The sequence below is a fragment of the Pristiophorus japonicus genome, chromosome 18, assembly GCF_044704955.1.
Source record: "Pristiophorus japonicus isolate sPriJap1 chromosome 18, sPriJap1.hap1, whole genome shotgun sequence".
In the NCBI taxonomy this organism is placed as follows: domain Eukaryota; kingdom Metazoa; phylum Chordata; class Chondrichthyes; family Pristiophoridae; genus Pristiophorus; species Pristiophorus japonicus.
The window spans coordinates 86,384,905-86,398,578 of NC_091994.1; the positions used below are offsets into that span (position 1 = coordinate 86,384,905).

General features: G+C 46.4%; 1 protein-coding gene across 4 annotated transcripts in view; it reads left to right on the forward strand.

Annotated features, from left to right (window-relative positions):
* The window catches only part of LOC139228817 (kazrin-like), a 387,245-nt gene that overhangs the window by 335,338 nt on the left and 38,233 nt on the right, over positions 1-13,674 (forward strand). For all 4 annotated transcript variants that reach the window (XM_070860217.1, XM_070860221.1, XM_070860218.1 and 1 more), the window contains 2 exons: positions 863-964; positions 3,803-3,969. In XM_070860217.1, coding sequence (XP_070716318.1) covers positions 863-964; positions 3,803-3,969 — 269 coding nt within the window. The remainder of the gene's footprint in view (positions 1-862; positions 965-3,802; positions 3,970-13,674) is intronic.

A 13,674-nucleotide genomic window follows, 5' to 3' on the forward strand; every position in this document is an offset into this window, starting at 1 on the left:
AACTCCTCCCCTTCCCCTTGCCCGCAAAACTCTTCCCCTCTCCCCCCCCCGATCAAAACTCTTCCCCCCCACCAACCTATCTCTTGTAGCCCTCAGCACGGGAAGGCAGTGGATGGCCTGTGCGACAGACCACTCGTCCCGGGATAGGGGCAGCGAGCGTCAGCCCCTCCTGCACAGCCTGCAGCACACACACTCAGATTCTGGGGGCTAGGAGCTACTGCGCATGTGCGCACACTCTAGCGCGCATGTGCAGAGGTCCCCGGCACCGTTTTCAGACCTGGCTCTGCCCCCGAATCCAGTTGCCACGCTACGCCACCATGGAGGAGAAGCTAGGGAGCAGCCAAACTTGGCCCGAAGATTTTTGGCGCCCTTGGAGTTCTACAAAAGTGGTGAGTGCGCCAGAAATCTGTACTGGCCAAATTTGGGCCCATAGGAACAGGAGTAGGCCGTTCAGCCCCTCGACCCTGTTCCGCCATGCAATTAAATCATGGCTGATCGGTATCATAACTCAGTTTGTCCCCCTTGATTCCAAATCCATTAACACCCTTGCCTAACATAAAACTAACGAACTCAGTTTTGAAATTTTCTATTGCGCCCAGCCTCAACAGCTTTTTGGGGGAGAGTTCCAAATTTCCCCGAACCTTTGTGTAGGGAAGTGCTCCCTGACATCAGCCCTAAATGGCCCAGCTCTAATTTTAACATAATGCCCCCTTGTTTGGGTTCCCCCACCTGAGGAAATAGTTTCTCGCTATCCTTCGATCGTCTTAAACGCCACAATTGGATCCCCAAAGTGTCGACGGGGGTGGGCTGGGCTGCAATGTTTACTCGGTGTCTGAAGGTGACCAGCTCCTCTTGTTTACAGATTCTACATGAAAGAAGAGCCTGGTGTGAAAATCACAATGTGGATCCTCTGGTCTGGACCAACCAGCGGGTCATTAAGTGGGTGAGGGAGATCGATCTGAAGGTACGTCATTCCTGCTATTCCGCCCCCACAAGGCGCAGTTCTGGAAACGGACGATTTTAGGGGACAATCTTTTAATGTGTCTGCGTGACATTCTCAATCTGCTATTTTGTGTTAAACGGGTTAACACCTCTGCTAGGATAATGGGAAGGGAATGACAGGGAATACGTGGCGGTTGGGGGGTGGGGCGGGCTGGGGGTCTTGTGACATCACTTAGACCACAACACCATTTCTGTCTCTGCCCAGTCAGTTGGAGCTCCCACCCCCACCAACCCTGGGCAGTGCGAGCCAGCTGATGAAGACTCCTGAAGATGAGTGTTATCACATGGCACCAACTTGCGAGGCCCCACCAGCCCCGTGTGCAGGGGATAGAATCGGGGCCTCAGTGTTGATGTCCTGTCTCCCGCCTGTGCCTGTAGCTAGCAGTAGGGTCGCCAACTCTAATTGGATATATTTCTGGAGATTTCATCACATGATCTGCTGCCTATAACCAGCCCTACCATTGGTCGCCTGACAGCTTATTCTCACGACTCACCGCTTTCCCGCGTCAACTGGTAAGCAAACCGACTCTTCATTACCCTATTGGGTGGTTCTTGGCTGTCAGTCAAGCAGCCTTTTTTCCATCTCTGATACTGTTATAACTAACAAATGATAAAACACATACATGTAATTCCCGTATGACCTTTCTTCTGGGTTGCTCACAGCAGTTTCCACAACATTAATCTTTCATTCCTGGAGGCTCCACGATAATCCTGGAGGGCTTGCCAACCCTACCCAGCAGTCCTGGCCCCATGATCTCTCAATTTTGGCAAATGTTAACTAGTTTCAGCCTCTGGCAGGTAAAGAAATAACTTGCATTTATATAGTGCCCCATCTTATCCTCGGCACATTTCACAACCGTGAGCCACTGTTGCTCTGTAGGTAGACACGGCAAGTAATTGCCGTACAGTAAGATCCCACAAATAACAAATGAGAAGAATGAATGAACAGTCCATAACCTAGGTTTGCTGCTCAAGTTACACCAATCTTTCCGCCCCCTCCCACCCTCCCCCACACCCCCAGTTTTTCTCCCCAGTTTCGGTGGCCAGAGACCTGAAGCCGTCTTTTCTCTCGATGGGTGGTGACAGACCAGCCATGTATTTCCAGCATTTTCTGTTTTTGTTCCTGATTTGCAGCATTTTACTTTTTTATTTAAAAAAGAGTTTGATGGGTTTGGTTGAGGGAGCAAGGTTGTCCAGGGACACGAGAACTCGCTGCTCTTCTCCGAAGAGTGCTGGGGATCTTCAACATCAACGGGAATTGGCCAATGGTCTCACTTGAAGGATGACATTTCTGTCAGTGCAGTGCTTCTTAATGGGCCCAGCTAATGTGCTCACTCTCTGGAGTGAACCCAAACCTGTCAAACTAAACTGACACACACAAAGAAAGCAAACGGGCGCCACATTCTAACTTCTGCTGGCTCCACAACTGAAGCTGCTCTTTGGCAGGCTGAGAGGTTCTGAGGCCTAAATCCTCTCCTCCAATCTGCCTCTCCTGAGGAACTGGATACTTCTCCCAGCAGCCCGCCTGAGAATTGGCAAAAACGTGTACCATCAGGATGGCTGGCACAAGCAGGCACTGACACATCGCTCTTCTGGCTTCCTTGATTACCTCTTGTGGTCTCTTGTGGTCAATTGAGGTCGATGGGAATAAAAATCGGGAGAGATGTAAAACAGGATTCGCTATTGCCCATTTTACACTGTTGCACAAAGTCAAAATGGCTCTTTTATGTGGGGGAGGGAAGGGTGCAACTTTGGACTGATCTCAGTTCCGAGCCAGGAAGTTACTTCTTCTTCTTAGGTGGTCCCTCGTATCGAGGATGACTTGCTTCCACATCAAAAAGGGATGAGTTCACAGGTGTTTCAATGAAGGACCTGACATTCCATGTCCCAAACTACATGTTGAAGGGTGGAAGATGCCTGTGCGTGAATTTTTTTAAACGTGTGGTGGCCATTGTACACCAGCCACCACATGGGCTTGACAGAGCTAGGTCTTGATCCAGTGGCAAGGATTAACCAAGACAACTGGAGACCAGTTCTGCTGCACGGATCTAGTGCGCACACATATTATTGCAGTGTGGGCTGGCCCGTGCTGGGCCCCGAACTCACACCTCTCCTGGGCCCCGATCATGATCCCGATCCCGATCATTACAACCACACCCAGCTGGTAGCGAGCATTCCCATGGATAAATGGCTCTGGTTAACCTCTCAATTCACTCGCGCCCCCCACTGATGCTGATCTGGGACACTCCCTGGCAGGAATGTCACTGAACAGCTCAGCAATCCTCCATTCAGGTAAATATTTGACATGTCATTGTAATGTATTTGCTTCATGGGTTCTTTGCTTAAGAATTCATAGCAACACATTGCTATTAAGAACTAGTTGGGTTTATTAACAAAGGATTAACAATCAGAATCACCAGTTCATCCACGAGGCCCACAACTGCCTAACCTCATCTGGAATGACCTAGACCCAACTGACTGGGGTTTTATTGTGTCTTGGGAACATCACGTCACTGGCTAAGCCAATCGGTGCAACAGCTTTACAACTATTTTTGTATTGTGAGCTTACTCACAGGTGCTTACATTACAATAATCTTCCTAAATGTAGAGTTTTTAGAATATAGAATTGACATGAGGGAGGAGTGGGTGGGTAGGTACTTTGAATAAAATGCACCGCTCTTCGACTGGCCTTCCCCTTTAACTTGCCTTCCCCTTTAACTGTCCTATATTGTTGTCTGTGACTCGGCACAGTTTTCACAGCACTCAAAAGAGCCTGGACCTTGTTTTCTGTCCTAATCAGGAATATGCAGACAACCTTCTCAACAGCGGTATCCATGGTGCAGTGCTTGTCCTTGAACCGACCTTTAACTCGGAAGCCATGGCAACGGCACTCGGAATCCCCAGCAACAAGCACATTATCAGGCGTCATCTCTTTGAAGAGCTAAACTTAATCGTCAATCCAGCCAGGTAGGATTGGGTGCTGTCGGGCTGTTGAAGGAGCGGGGGCATCCGTCGGGGAGTGGAGGTAAAACAGCAGGGATCAGCGGACTGTCTCTCTAATTATTCTGCTTTAATGGAGCAGTGCTCTCCGGCAGACTGTCCTGCAGAACTATTTACCAGTTAAGTACATGGAGGGGTGCACAACAACACAAGTGCTATCAACCGATAGAAATGGCAACCTTTACAATTACATTTCAGTGCCTTTGTCAATTTTGTTCTTCCTTTATTGATTCAGTATTTTAAGTCTCGATGCTTTCCTCCTTTCTAATTGATTCTTTTCCACTTAAAATTTTTTTACCAGTTATATAATTTAAAACCTTTCACGCCTACTTCTCAGATGTACACCTGCCAGTTGCCAGTTCCTCATTCACCCTGCTTATCTGCCTCTACAAATCAGCTTTATAACATAATAAAAATCGTTAAAAATCCCAACATCCAGGTAAAAAATGACAAACGTATTCATTACTCCTCCCATCTTACAATCGCCCAATACCTACCCCTCTTCTCAGAAGGCTCACCACAAATTAAATGATAAAAGGGGACCAGGTATGGCAGACACAATGACCTTTCACTCTTGTAGCCTGGGTTCAAATCCAGCCCAGACTGATGAGGCAAACATTCCCTCTGCTTGATGGCTGTGAGATTGGGCAGTCTGCCAACTGGACAGAGAATCGCAAAAAACTGCCCCTCAGCTGGCATAACATTGGCAAGCTTATTCAGGGAGATCACAGAGTGGGGGGTGGGGGGGTATGGAAGCACAGAACACCTGTGCAGATAGGGGGCAGTCTAGCAAGGTTGAGGCCGAATCATGTCCAACTTCAGAGGATGCACTGCCTTATCACACCGATTGGAAAACAAACAGACTCTTCGTCACCTGATTGGATGAAGGTTGACTGTCAGTCAAACATAAGAACATAAGAAATAGAAGCATGAGTAGGCCACCTGGCCCCTCGAGTCTTCTCCGCCATTTAATAAGATCATGGCTGATCTGATCATCCACTTTCCTGTCCGATCCCCATAACCCTTTATTCCCTTATCGCTCAAAAATCTGTATGTCCACCTTAAATATATTCAATGACCCAGCCTCCACAGCTCTCTGGGGCAGAGAATTCCATAGATCTGAGAGAAGAAATTCCTCCTCATCTCAGTTTTAAATGGGTGGCCCCTTATTCTGAGACTATGTCCCCTAGTTTTAGTTTCCCCTACGAGTGGAAATATCCTCTCTGCATCCACCTTGTCAAGCCCCCTCATTATCTTATATGTTTCGATAAGATCACCTCTCATTCTTCTGAACTCCACTGAGTATAGGCCCAACCTGCTCAACCTATCTTCATAAGTCAACCCCTTCATCTCCGGAATCAACCTAGTGAACCTTTTCTGAATAGCCTCCAATGCAAGTACATCCTTCCTTAAATACGGAGACCAAAACTGTACGCAGTACTCTAGGTGTGGCCTCACCAATACCCTGTACAGTTGTAGCAGGACTTTTCTGCTTTTATACTCTATCCCCCTTGCAATAAAGGCCAACATTCCATTTGCCTTCCTAATTACTTGCATACTCACTTTTTGTGTTTCATGCACAAGAACCCCCAGGTCCCTCTGTACTGCAGCACTCTGCAATTTTTCTCCATTTAAATTATAATTTGCTTTTCTATTTTTTTGTGCCAAAGTGGATACCTCACATTTTTCCACATTATACTCCAACTGCCAAATTTCTGCCCACTCACTTAGCCTGTCTATATCCCTTTGCAGATATTTTTGTGTTCTCCTCACAACTTGTTTTTTATCTTTGTATCATCAGCAAACTTGGCTACATTACACTCAGTCCCTTCAGCCAAGTCATTAATATAGATTGTAAATAGTTGAGGACCCAGCACCGATTCCTGCGGCACCCCACTAGTTACTGTTTGCCAACCGGAAAATGACCCATTTATCCCGACTCTGTTTTCTGTTCGTTAGCCAATCCTCTATCCATGCTAATGTATTACCTCCAACCACGTGAACTTTTATCCTGTGTGGTAACCTTTTATGTGGCACCTTATCGAATGCCTTCTGGAAATCCAAATACGCAACATCCACTGGTTCCCCCTTAGCCACCCTGCTCGTTACATTCTCAAAGAACTCCAGCAAATGTGTCAAACATGATTTCCCTTTCATAAAACCATGCTGACTCTGCTTGATTGAATTATGCTTTACCAAATGTCCGGCTACTGCTTCCTTAATAATGGACTCCAGCATTTTCCCAACGACAGATGTGAGGCTAACTGGTCTATAGTTTCCTGCTTTTTGTCTGCCTCCTTTTTTAAATAGGGGTGTTACATTTGCAGTTTTACAAACCACCGGGACCATCCCAGAATCCAGGGAATTTTGATAGATTACAACCAATGCATCCACTATCTCTGCAGCCACTTCTTTTAAGACCCTAGGATGCAAGCCATCAGGTCCAGGGGACTTGTCTACCTTTAGTCCCATTATTTTGCCAAGTACTACTTCATTAATGATAGTGATTGTATTAAATTCCTCCCTCCCTATAGCCCCTTGATTATCTACTATTGGGATGTTTTTAGTGTCTTCTACTGTGAAGACCAATACAAAATATTTGTTCAACGTCTCTGCCATTTCCCTGTTCTCCATTATTAATTCCCCAGTCTCATCCTCTAGGGGACCAACATTTACTTTAGCCACTCTTTTCCTTTTTATGTATCTGTAGAAACTCTTACTTTCTGTTTTTATATTTTGTGCTAGTTTGCTTTCATAATCTATCTTCCCTCGCTTTATTATTTTTTTAGTCGTTCTTTGCTGGCTTTTAAAAGTTTCCCAATCCTCTGGCCTCCCACTAGTCTTCGCCACATTGTATGCCCTTGTTTTCAATTTGATACCATCCCTTATTTCCTTAGTTAGCCACAGATGATTATCCCTTCTCTTACAGTCTTTCCTTCTCATTGGGATATATTTTTGTTGCGAGTTATGGAATATCTCCTTAAATGTTTGCCAACCATCCCATACTTTAATCTATTTTCCCAGTCCACTTTAGCCAACTCTACCTTCATACCTTTGTAGTCTCCATTATTTACACTTAGGACACTGGTTTGAGAACCAACTTTCTCAGCCTCCAACTGAATTTAAAATTCAACCATGTTGTGGTCATTCATTCCTAAAGGATCATTTACTACAGGATCATTTATTAATCCTGTTTCATTACACAATACCAGATCTAAGATAGCCTGCTCCCTGATTGGTTCCGCAACGTAATGTTCAAGGAAACTATCCCAGATACATTCGAGGAACTCTTCCTCAAGGCTACCCTGGCAATTTGCTTTGTCCAATCAATATGTAGGTTAAAATCACCCATGATTATTGCCGTTCCTTTATTACAAGCCTCCATTATTTCTTGAATAATACTCTGTCCTATAGTATAGCTACTGTTAGCGGGCCTATAGACTACGTCTTACCTGCAACTTTTCCCCTTTACTATTCCTTACTTCCACCCAAACTGATTCAACATCTTGATCTTCTGAGCCAATATCGTTTCTCACTAACGCACTGACCCCATCCTTTATTAACAGTGCTACCCCACCTCCTTTTCCTTTCTGTCTGTCCTTCCGAATTGTCAAATACCCCTGAATATTTAGTTCCCAATCCTGGTCACCTTGCAACCATGTCTCTGTAATGGCTATCAGATCATACCCATTTGTATCTTATTTGTGCCGTCAACTAATCTATTTTGTTATGAATGCTACGTGCATTCAGATAAAGAGCTTTTACATTTGATTTTTTTACCATTTTTTCCTGCTTTGACCCCACTTTCTGATTCATCTTTATGTTTATACATTCTGTCCCTTCCTGGCACGCTCTGGTTTTCAATTCCCCCAGTGCCACCCTGCTCTATTGCCTTCTCCTTATTCTTTGACTATTTCCCCCCATCTCCAATATTTTTACAATGATTAATCAAAAGTATTTAAAGAACATTTTTTTTTAAAATACTATTTTTGTTTAAATGCCCCTTGACTTTTCTCCCAGGTCACTCACACCAGCGTCTGGGAGATTGACCTTTAATTCCTGGAGACTCCAGGACAGGAATGGAAGGTTGGCAACTATGTTCCTCATGGCACGTTGAGGGACATTGGTTTATAATGCCGGTCGGGTGTGTTATACCATGTACTGTGCACTGTATTATTCTGCTGCTCAGGGGGAGCTGTGTTAACGTGGCCTGTCACGGTAGGGCCACAATATCTAATTGCTATGATTCCGGAGGTCAAGTAGAGGGTAATTGCTGCAGGTGAAGGAGGTTTGCAGGTTGGCAGGTGACTGCGAAATGTCAGCTCCGGGTTAGAAGAAACCAGAGGAAATAACTGTCTTTCTTCTTCCTTTGTTTATGCTTTTTGACGCCAGGAAGTTTGACAGACACTAGCACCAGAAAATGACCCATGAAAGCTCCTGGATTGTGATTAAAAACCCAACTGGTTCATTAATGTGCTTCAGGGAGAGTAACCTGCCGCCCCGATCCGGTCTGACCAACACATGACTGTAGTCCGCATTACTTGATTGATTCTCAATGCCCTCTGAAGGGGATTAATAAGCTGCTCACTTGTAAAACAATTGCTGCAAAGCAAGAAGGCCCACACATAATAAATGCATCTTTGGCACTGTCAAGCATATCCCAAGAACAAGTTTAAAAAAAAATCTAAAGGTTTCATGCTTCATATAAAGAAGTAAAGCCAGAAATCAGAACCCAGTCCAGTATTAGAATTACTCTTTTCATGCACAGAGTCATCCATGCCTTTGTTACCTTTAGACTTGACGACTCCAATGCTATCCTTGCACCCTCCATAAACTTCAGCTCATTCAAACCTCTGCTGCCCGTATCCTAACTCGTACCTATCTCTGTAACCTCCTCCAGCCCTACAACCCTGCAAAACTTCTGCGTTCCTCCAATTCTGACCTCTTGCACACCCCCGATTTTCATCGCTCCAATATTGGTGGCCGTGCCTTCAGCTGCCTAGTTCCTAAGCTCTGGAATTCCCTCCCTAAACCTAATCGCCTCGCTACCTCTCTGTCCTTTAAGATGCTCCTTGAAACCAATCTCTTTTGCCCAAGCTTTTGGTTACCTGTCCTAATATCTCCTTTAGTGGCTCGGTGTCGAATTTTGTTCGATAATGCTCCTGTGAAGCACCTTTGGGGTGTTTTACTATGTTAAAGGCGCTATATAAATGCAAGTTGTTGTTGCGACTGGGTGATGAATATTGATTTATGTTCCTCGCAGTCAGGATATTAGGGCAAGGAATATTCCTTTATCCCCAGCCCCCGTAGCAGCACCAAGCACTCGCAGGTTAGATAAAGCACAGGTTCGATGTCGACTAATACTCTCTCTGCACTACTCCATTGAGCCCTCCCTGTTCATCTGCTGGAGCAGCGCGAGTGCCAGTTTAGTGCTAATTAGAGCTGAGCTGTGGACAGTTTTGTGCTACGAGCCACAGGCTGTTGAGAAATAGATTGGGGGCTGGGAAATATGTGTCCTGATTCTGTCGTACCATACAGTGCTTGGCTATTAATGGCACATTAGCTACTATTCAGGCATCACACGCTATTGGAGCACTGCTGACTTACAGGCACCATTGAAGCTCGGCATCACTGCTTAATAGGGTCAACTCTCAGCTCCTCAACTGTCTGGCAGGATTTTTCATTGAACTTCCCATTGTAGCCGTACAATAGGCCCGGTGATGAGTAACGCCACAGGCTGATTTTACACGGTGATCACAGCCCACAGTCAGTATGGATGAGGGAGTTCAGCCTAGTTCATTCATCCAGAAAGACACTGCTACAATCTCCCCTCCATCATCACAATAATTCCAAGGATTTTGTCCCTACTATCCTATCTGCCTCACCCATCCAGTCTAAAGTGAATCTGGGTTTACAAAGTGCGCAGTGGGTTGGGGCATCTATTGGCCCTCTCCTTGGGAAACAAAGACAGAACTTGCATTTATATAGCGCCTTGCACCTCCTCAGGACGTCCAAATGCACTTCACAGCCGATGAATTACTTTCGAATTGCAGTCATTGCTTTGTAAGAAAACAGGGCAGCCAATCCTCACACAGCATAGTCCCACAAGCAGCACTGAGCTGAATGACCGGATTGCTTTGCTGGTATCATTTAAGGGATGAAGGTTAGCCGATGGAGAGTGTGATTTGCAGCTCGCACTATAACAGGGTTCTTGGTGGCTGCGATTCACACTCCGCAGCTGCCCGTTGAACAATGCGATGTAAATGCAGCTTCACACTGAGTCCGACAACAGCCAATTGTGTATTTACGGTGATTAATAGTGGCAGGCTCTTTGACTCTGTACATAGTACAGGCACGATGGGCCGAATGGCCTCTTTCTGTGCTATATTGTTCTATGATAGTAATGATTTGATGTCCAAGGCTTTGTGTAGTTGGCGAGCGAATCAGTCACAGGCTGTTACTACTGATGGCCAGCCCACACTGTGCTATGTGTGCGCACTAGGTCCGTGCAGCAGAGCAGGTCTCCAGTTGTCTTGGGTAATCCTGGACCAAGGCCTAGCTCTGTCGAGCCCGAGTGGTGGCTGGTGTGCAACGGTCACCACACGTTAAAAAAATCCGCGCACAGGCATCTTCCACCCTTGAGGATGTAGTTCAGGTTCTTCTTTTGAAACACCTGTGAACTCATCCTTTTTCTTGGCGTGGAAGCAAGTCATCCTCGTTTCGAGGGACTGCCTATGATGATGGTTACTACTGATGGGGGCGACTGGAATTGTCTTACTTGTGTGTGTGTGGAGGTTTCGTAATGGCTGGGATTCTTCATTGCATCAAATTCAATCAACGTTTCTAGTTTCTCCTTGAATTTTAACCAGTGACAATAACCAATGTGACATCGTCCTTTGGTGACAGATAAAGGGATAGCAATTCAACTTGGGCGGCATCACAAAACGGGCGGTGTCGGATTAGCCGCTTGTTATACCACATCCCGATATTCTGATCCATTGTTGTCACTAGAACTATCAGGTTGGGCCTAGAACCGGTGCCCATTTTGCGCTGCCGCCCATAATAAGGTTCTACCGTAAAATTTTCCTCAAAGTTGTTGAAGGAGAGAGTAACTTGACAGGAAGGTACCATCACTGTTCCGTTAACACTCACTGTGGACTGGTTTACTTCTTCTTCTAACTCCTCACCTGAAGGCACTGCCACAGGCTCGTCCAAGTGACAGTGCGTGGGTCTCAGCAACGAAGCCCCGATTTGAACCTGGGGGAGGTTCGGGCCGGGTGGGAGATCCCCCCCCCCCCTCATCCCTTGCCCCCATGGTTGCCTCAGTGCAAGGCCTGGGACATTTTTAACACCCGGGGCCTCAATTAAATGTGTCTTGACTGTCTGCCGCTCGAAGCCGGCAGGAATGACCCGTCGGGCGGGAGCGGGAAATCCGTCAGGAGGCACGTGCTGGCAAGGACACAAGGGAACAGTCCTCAGGGTAAGGTTAGTTTCTGAGAGAGGAGGGGCGAGAGGAGGGTCACCAAAGTGTTGGCGGTGCGGGGAGGGAGAAGGGTGGCCAGGGAGGCCCAAGGATTCCTGCTCCAGGTCCACAAGGAATCCTCACAAATGTTTGAAAAAGGACTTTGCTCGGTCTCTTCTGGCTACTATGCTGCCTCCCACCAGGGCTGAGCGATGTGTGGGGATCCCGATTTCTATCGTTAAAATCGTGCTGCGATGACGATGACGTCTTTGAGCTGCGAGATTTGAATCTAAAGTCGGCCCTCCTGAACAACTGTTCTGGTAAATAAAAACGGCACTAGTAGGGAATGCGGTGCGAGCTCCTCTCGACCATGATTGTAACTACCTCGCCCTCCAAGTTCGTGCAGGGCAGGCTGGGTTAAAATTGGGTCTTGAGTGTTGTTAGACTATTCAACCACAGATGGCATCACAGCCAAGTCCGAATCTGGTCACAACCAATGTCTGTACATGTAAGGGCCACTGGGTAGCAGGACTGCTGCCTGAATTTCCCTCTTGAGGAGGTCAGTGACAGAGGCCAATTGTGGTGCCCTACTGTTTTTCCACACAGCACCATTTTCACTTACCAGAACACTTGTTCGGGAGGGCCGACTTTAGACTGAAAACTCGCAGCGCAAAGACGTCACCCACAGCACGGCATGAATTTAACTGCAGAAATCGGGAAGCCCTCACGTCACTAAACCTGCCAGGAACCGTGGCGAGGGCAGAAGAGGCCTCGCTCAGATTTTTGTTTCAAACTTTTGTGAGAATTACTGGTGGGCCAGGAGCAGGAATCCTTGGGGCCTCCCCAGCCCTGGCCATCCCTCTCCCACCCCCCACCGGCAACTCTTTGGAGACTGCCCCCACCCACCCAGGTCCTCATTAGATCAGCTAACTCAGCACCAATCATCAGCTACTCAGATAGGCTGAAGAATCTCGGTCTATTTACTTTAGAGCGGCAGAGGCAAAGTGGTCTATAAAATAATGAAAGGGCTGGATGGGGTCTATTGATGGATGATTCCAGTTTAACTGATTGGGGAGGACCAAGGGACCTGAGTTTCAACTGTGTAAGAATAGGAATAGACTGGATGTTGGGTAGATCTTCTATTCTGAGAGAGGAGTGAGCCTCTAGAATGCATTGCTGCTTTGTGTGGTCGTTGCTGACTTTGGTGGACCAATTCGTGACTAGGTCAGAGATCGGATCATGTAGACAGTAAGAGTCTTTATAGAGAACACTTTGCCCATGTGATCTCCTGCAATGGTTTTCAATGCCTGAGGGGGGTTGAAGGGGAATTTTCCAGAGTATTTTTTCCCTTATTGTCCCTGGGGTCTTTCTCTGGTTTTTTTTTTGCCTCTCCCAGGAGATTATACATGGCTGCTTGAGGCAGGGAGTGAGGGGCAGGTTGGGGATATTGGGGGTGCAGGGGGGAATGTTTAGTCATGATGCTCCAGCCTTCCTGTGCTGTGGGGCATGTTTGATGGCCAAACTGTTTTTTTCCTACCCGACAATTTTGTACGTTCGTATGAATGCTACAAGATATAGCTGCCTGTGATGGTACAACCTGTACAATTTCTCTTCCACTTTTAAAGTCTGCTATCGTTCAATGGAAAACATTCATTCTGCGGTTTGCTGTCTAATATGTGGATGAATTGATAAGAATGAATTAGTGCCGGGGAACCCAGTATTAGAGGAGTGCGCTCTGTTGTGTTAAATAGAACCTGTTCAGACTCTTGAACTTCCCTTTTATAGAAATGATTACTGGGAACACTGTGAACCTCCAGAATGTTTCTAACAAGAGGCTTCAACCATATCAGCGGCAGCAGCACATCCATCCGTCTCCTGCTGTCTGTCAGGGAGCCACAGCGCATTGATTCAACTCTGTTTGGCAGTCATTTCTCATCCAGCCAGTTGCACATCTTTATCGCAGAGGCTCTCTTCACAGAAAGTGCAATACGGCGGAACAGCTTTATTCATTTTTGCTGAAAAGCTAATGAAAATACTTAGAGCTGATTTTGTTGAAGCGAATTAGATTTAACTGTCAGCCGATTCCACATTTTATGTCCGCCACCAGCGACCAATGGGAAATGTGTGGTTTGTGGCGTGGTTTGCCATGTCATAAAGCCAGAGTTTTCTCCATTTAAAACCTCTGACAGAAGAAAAAGAAAGACTTGGAT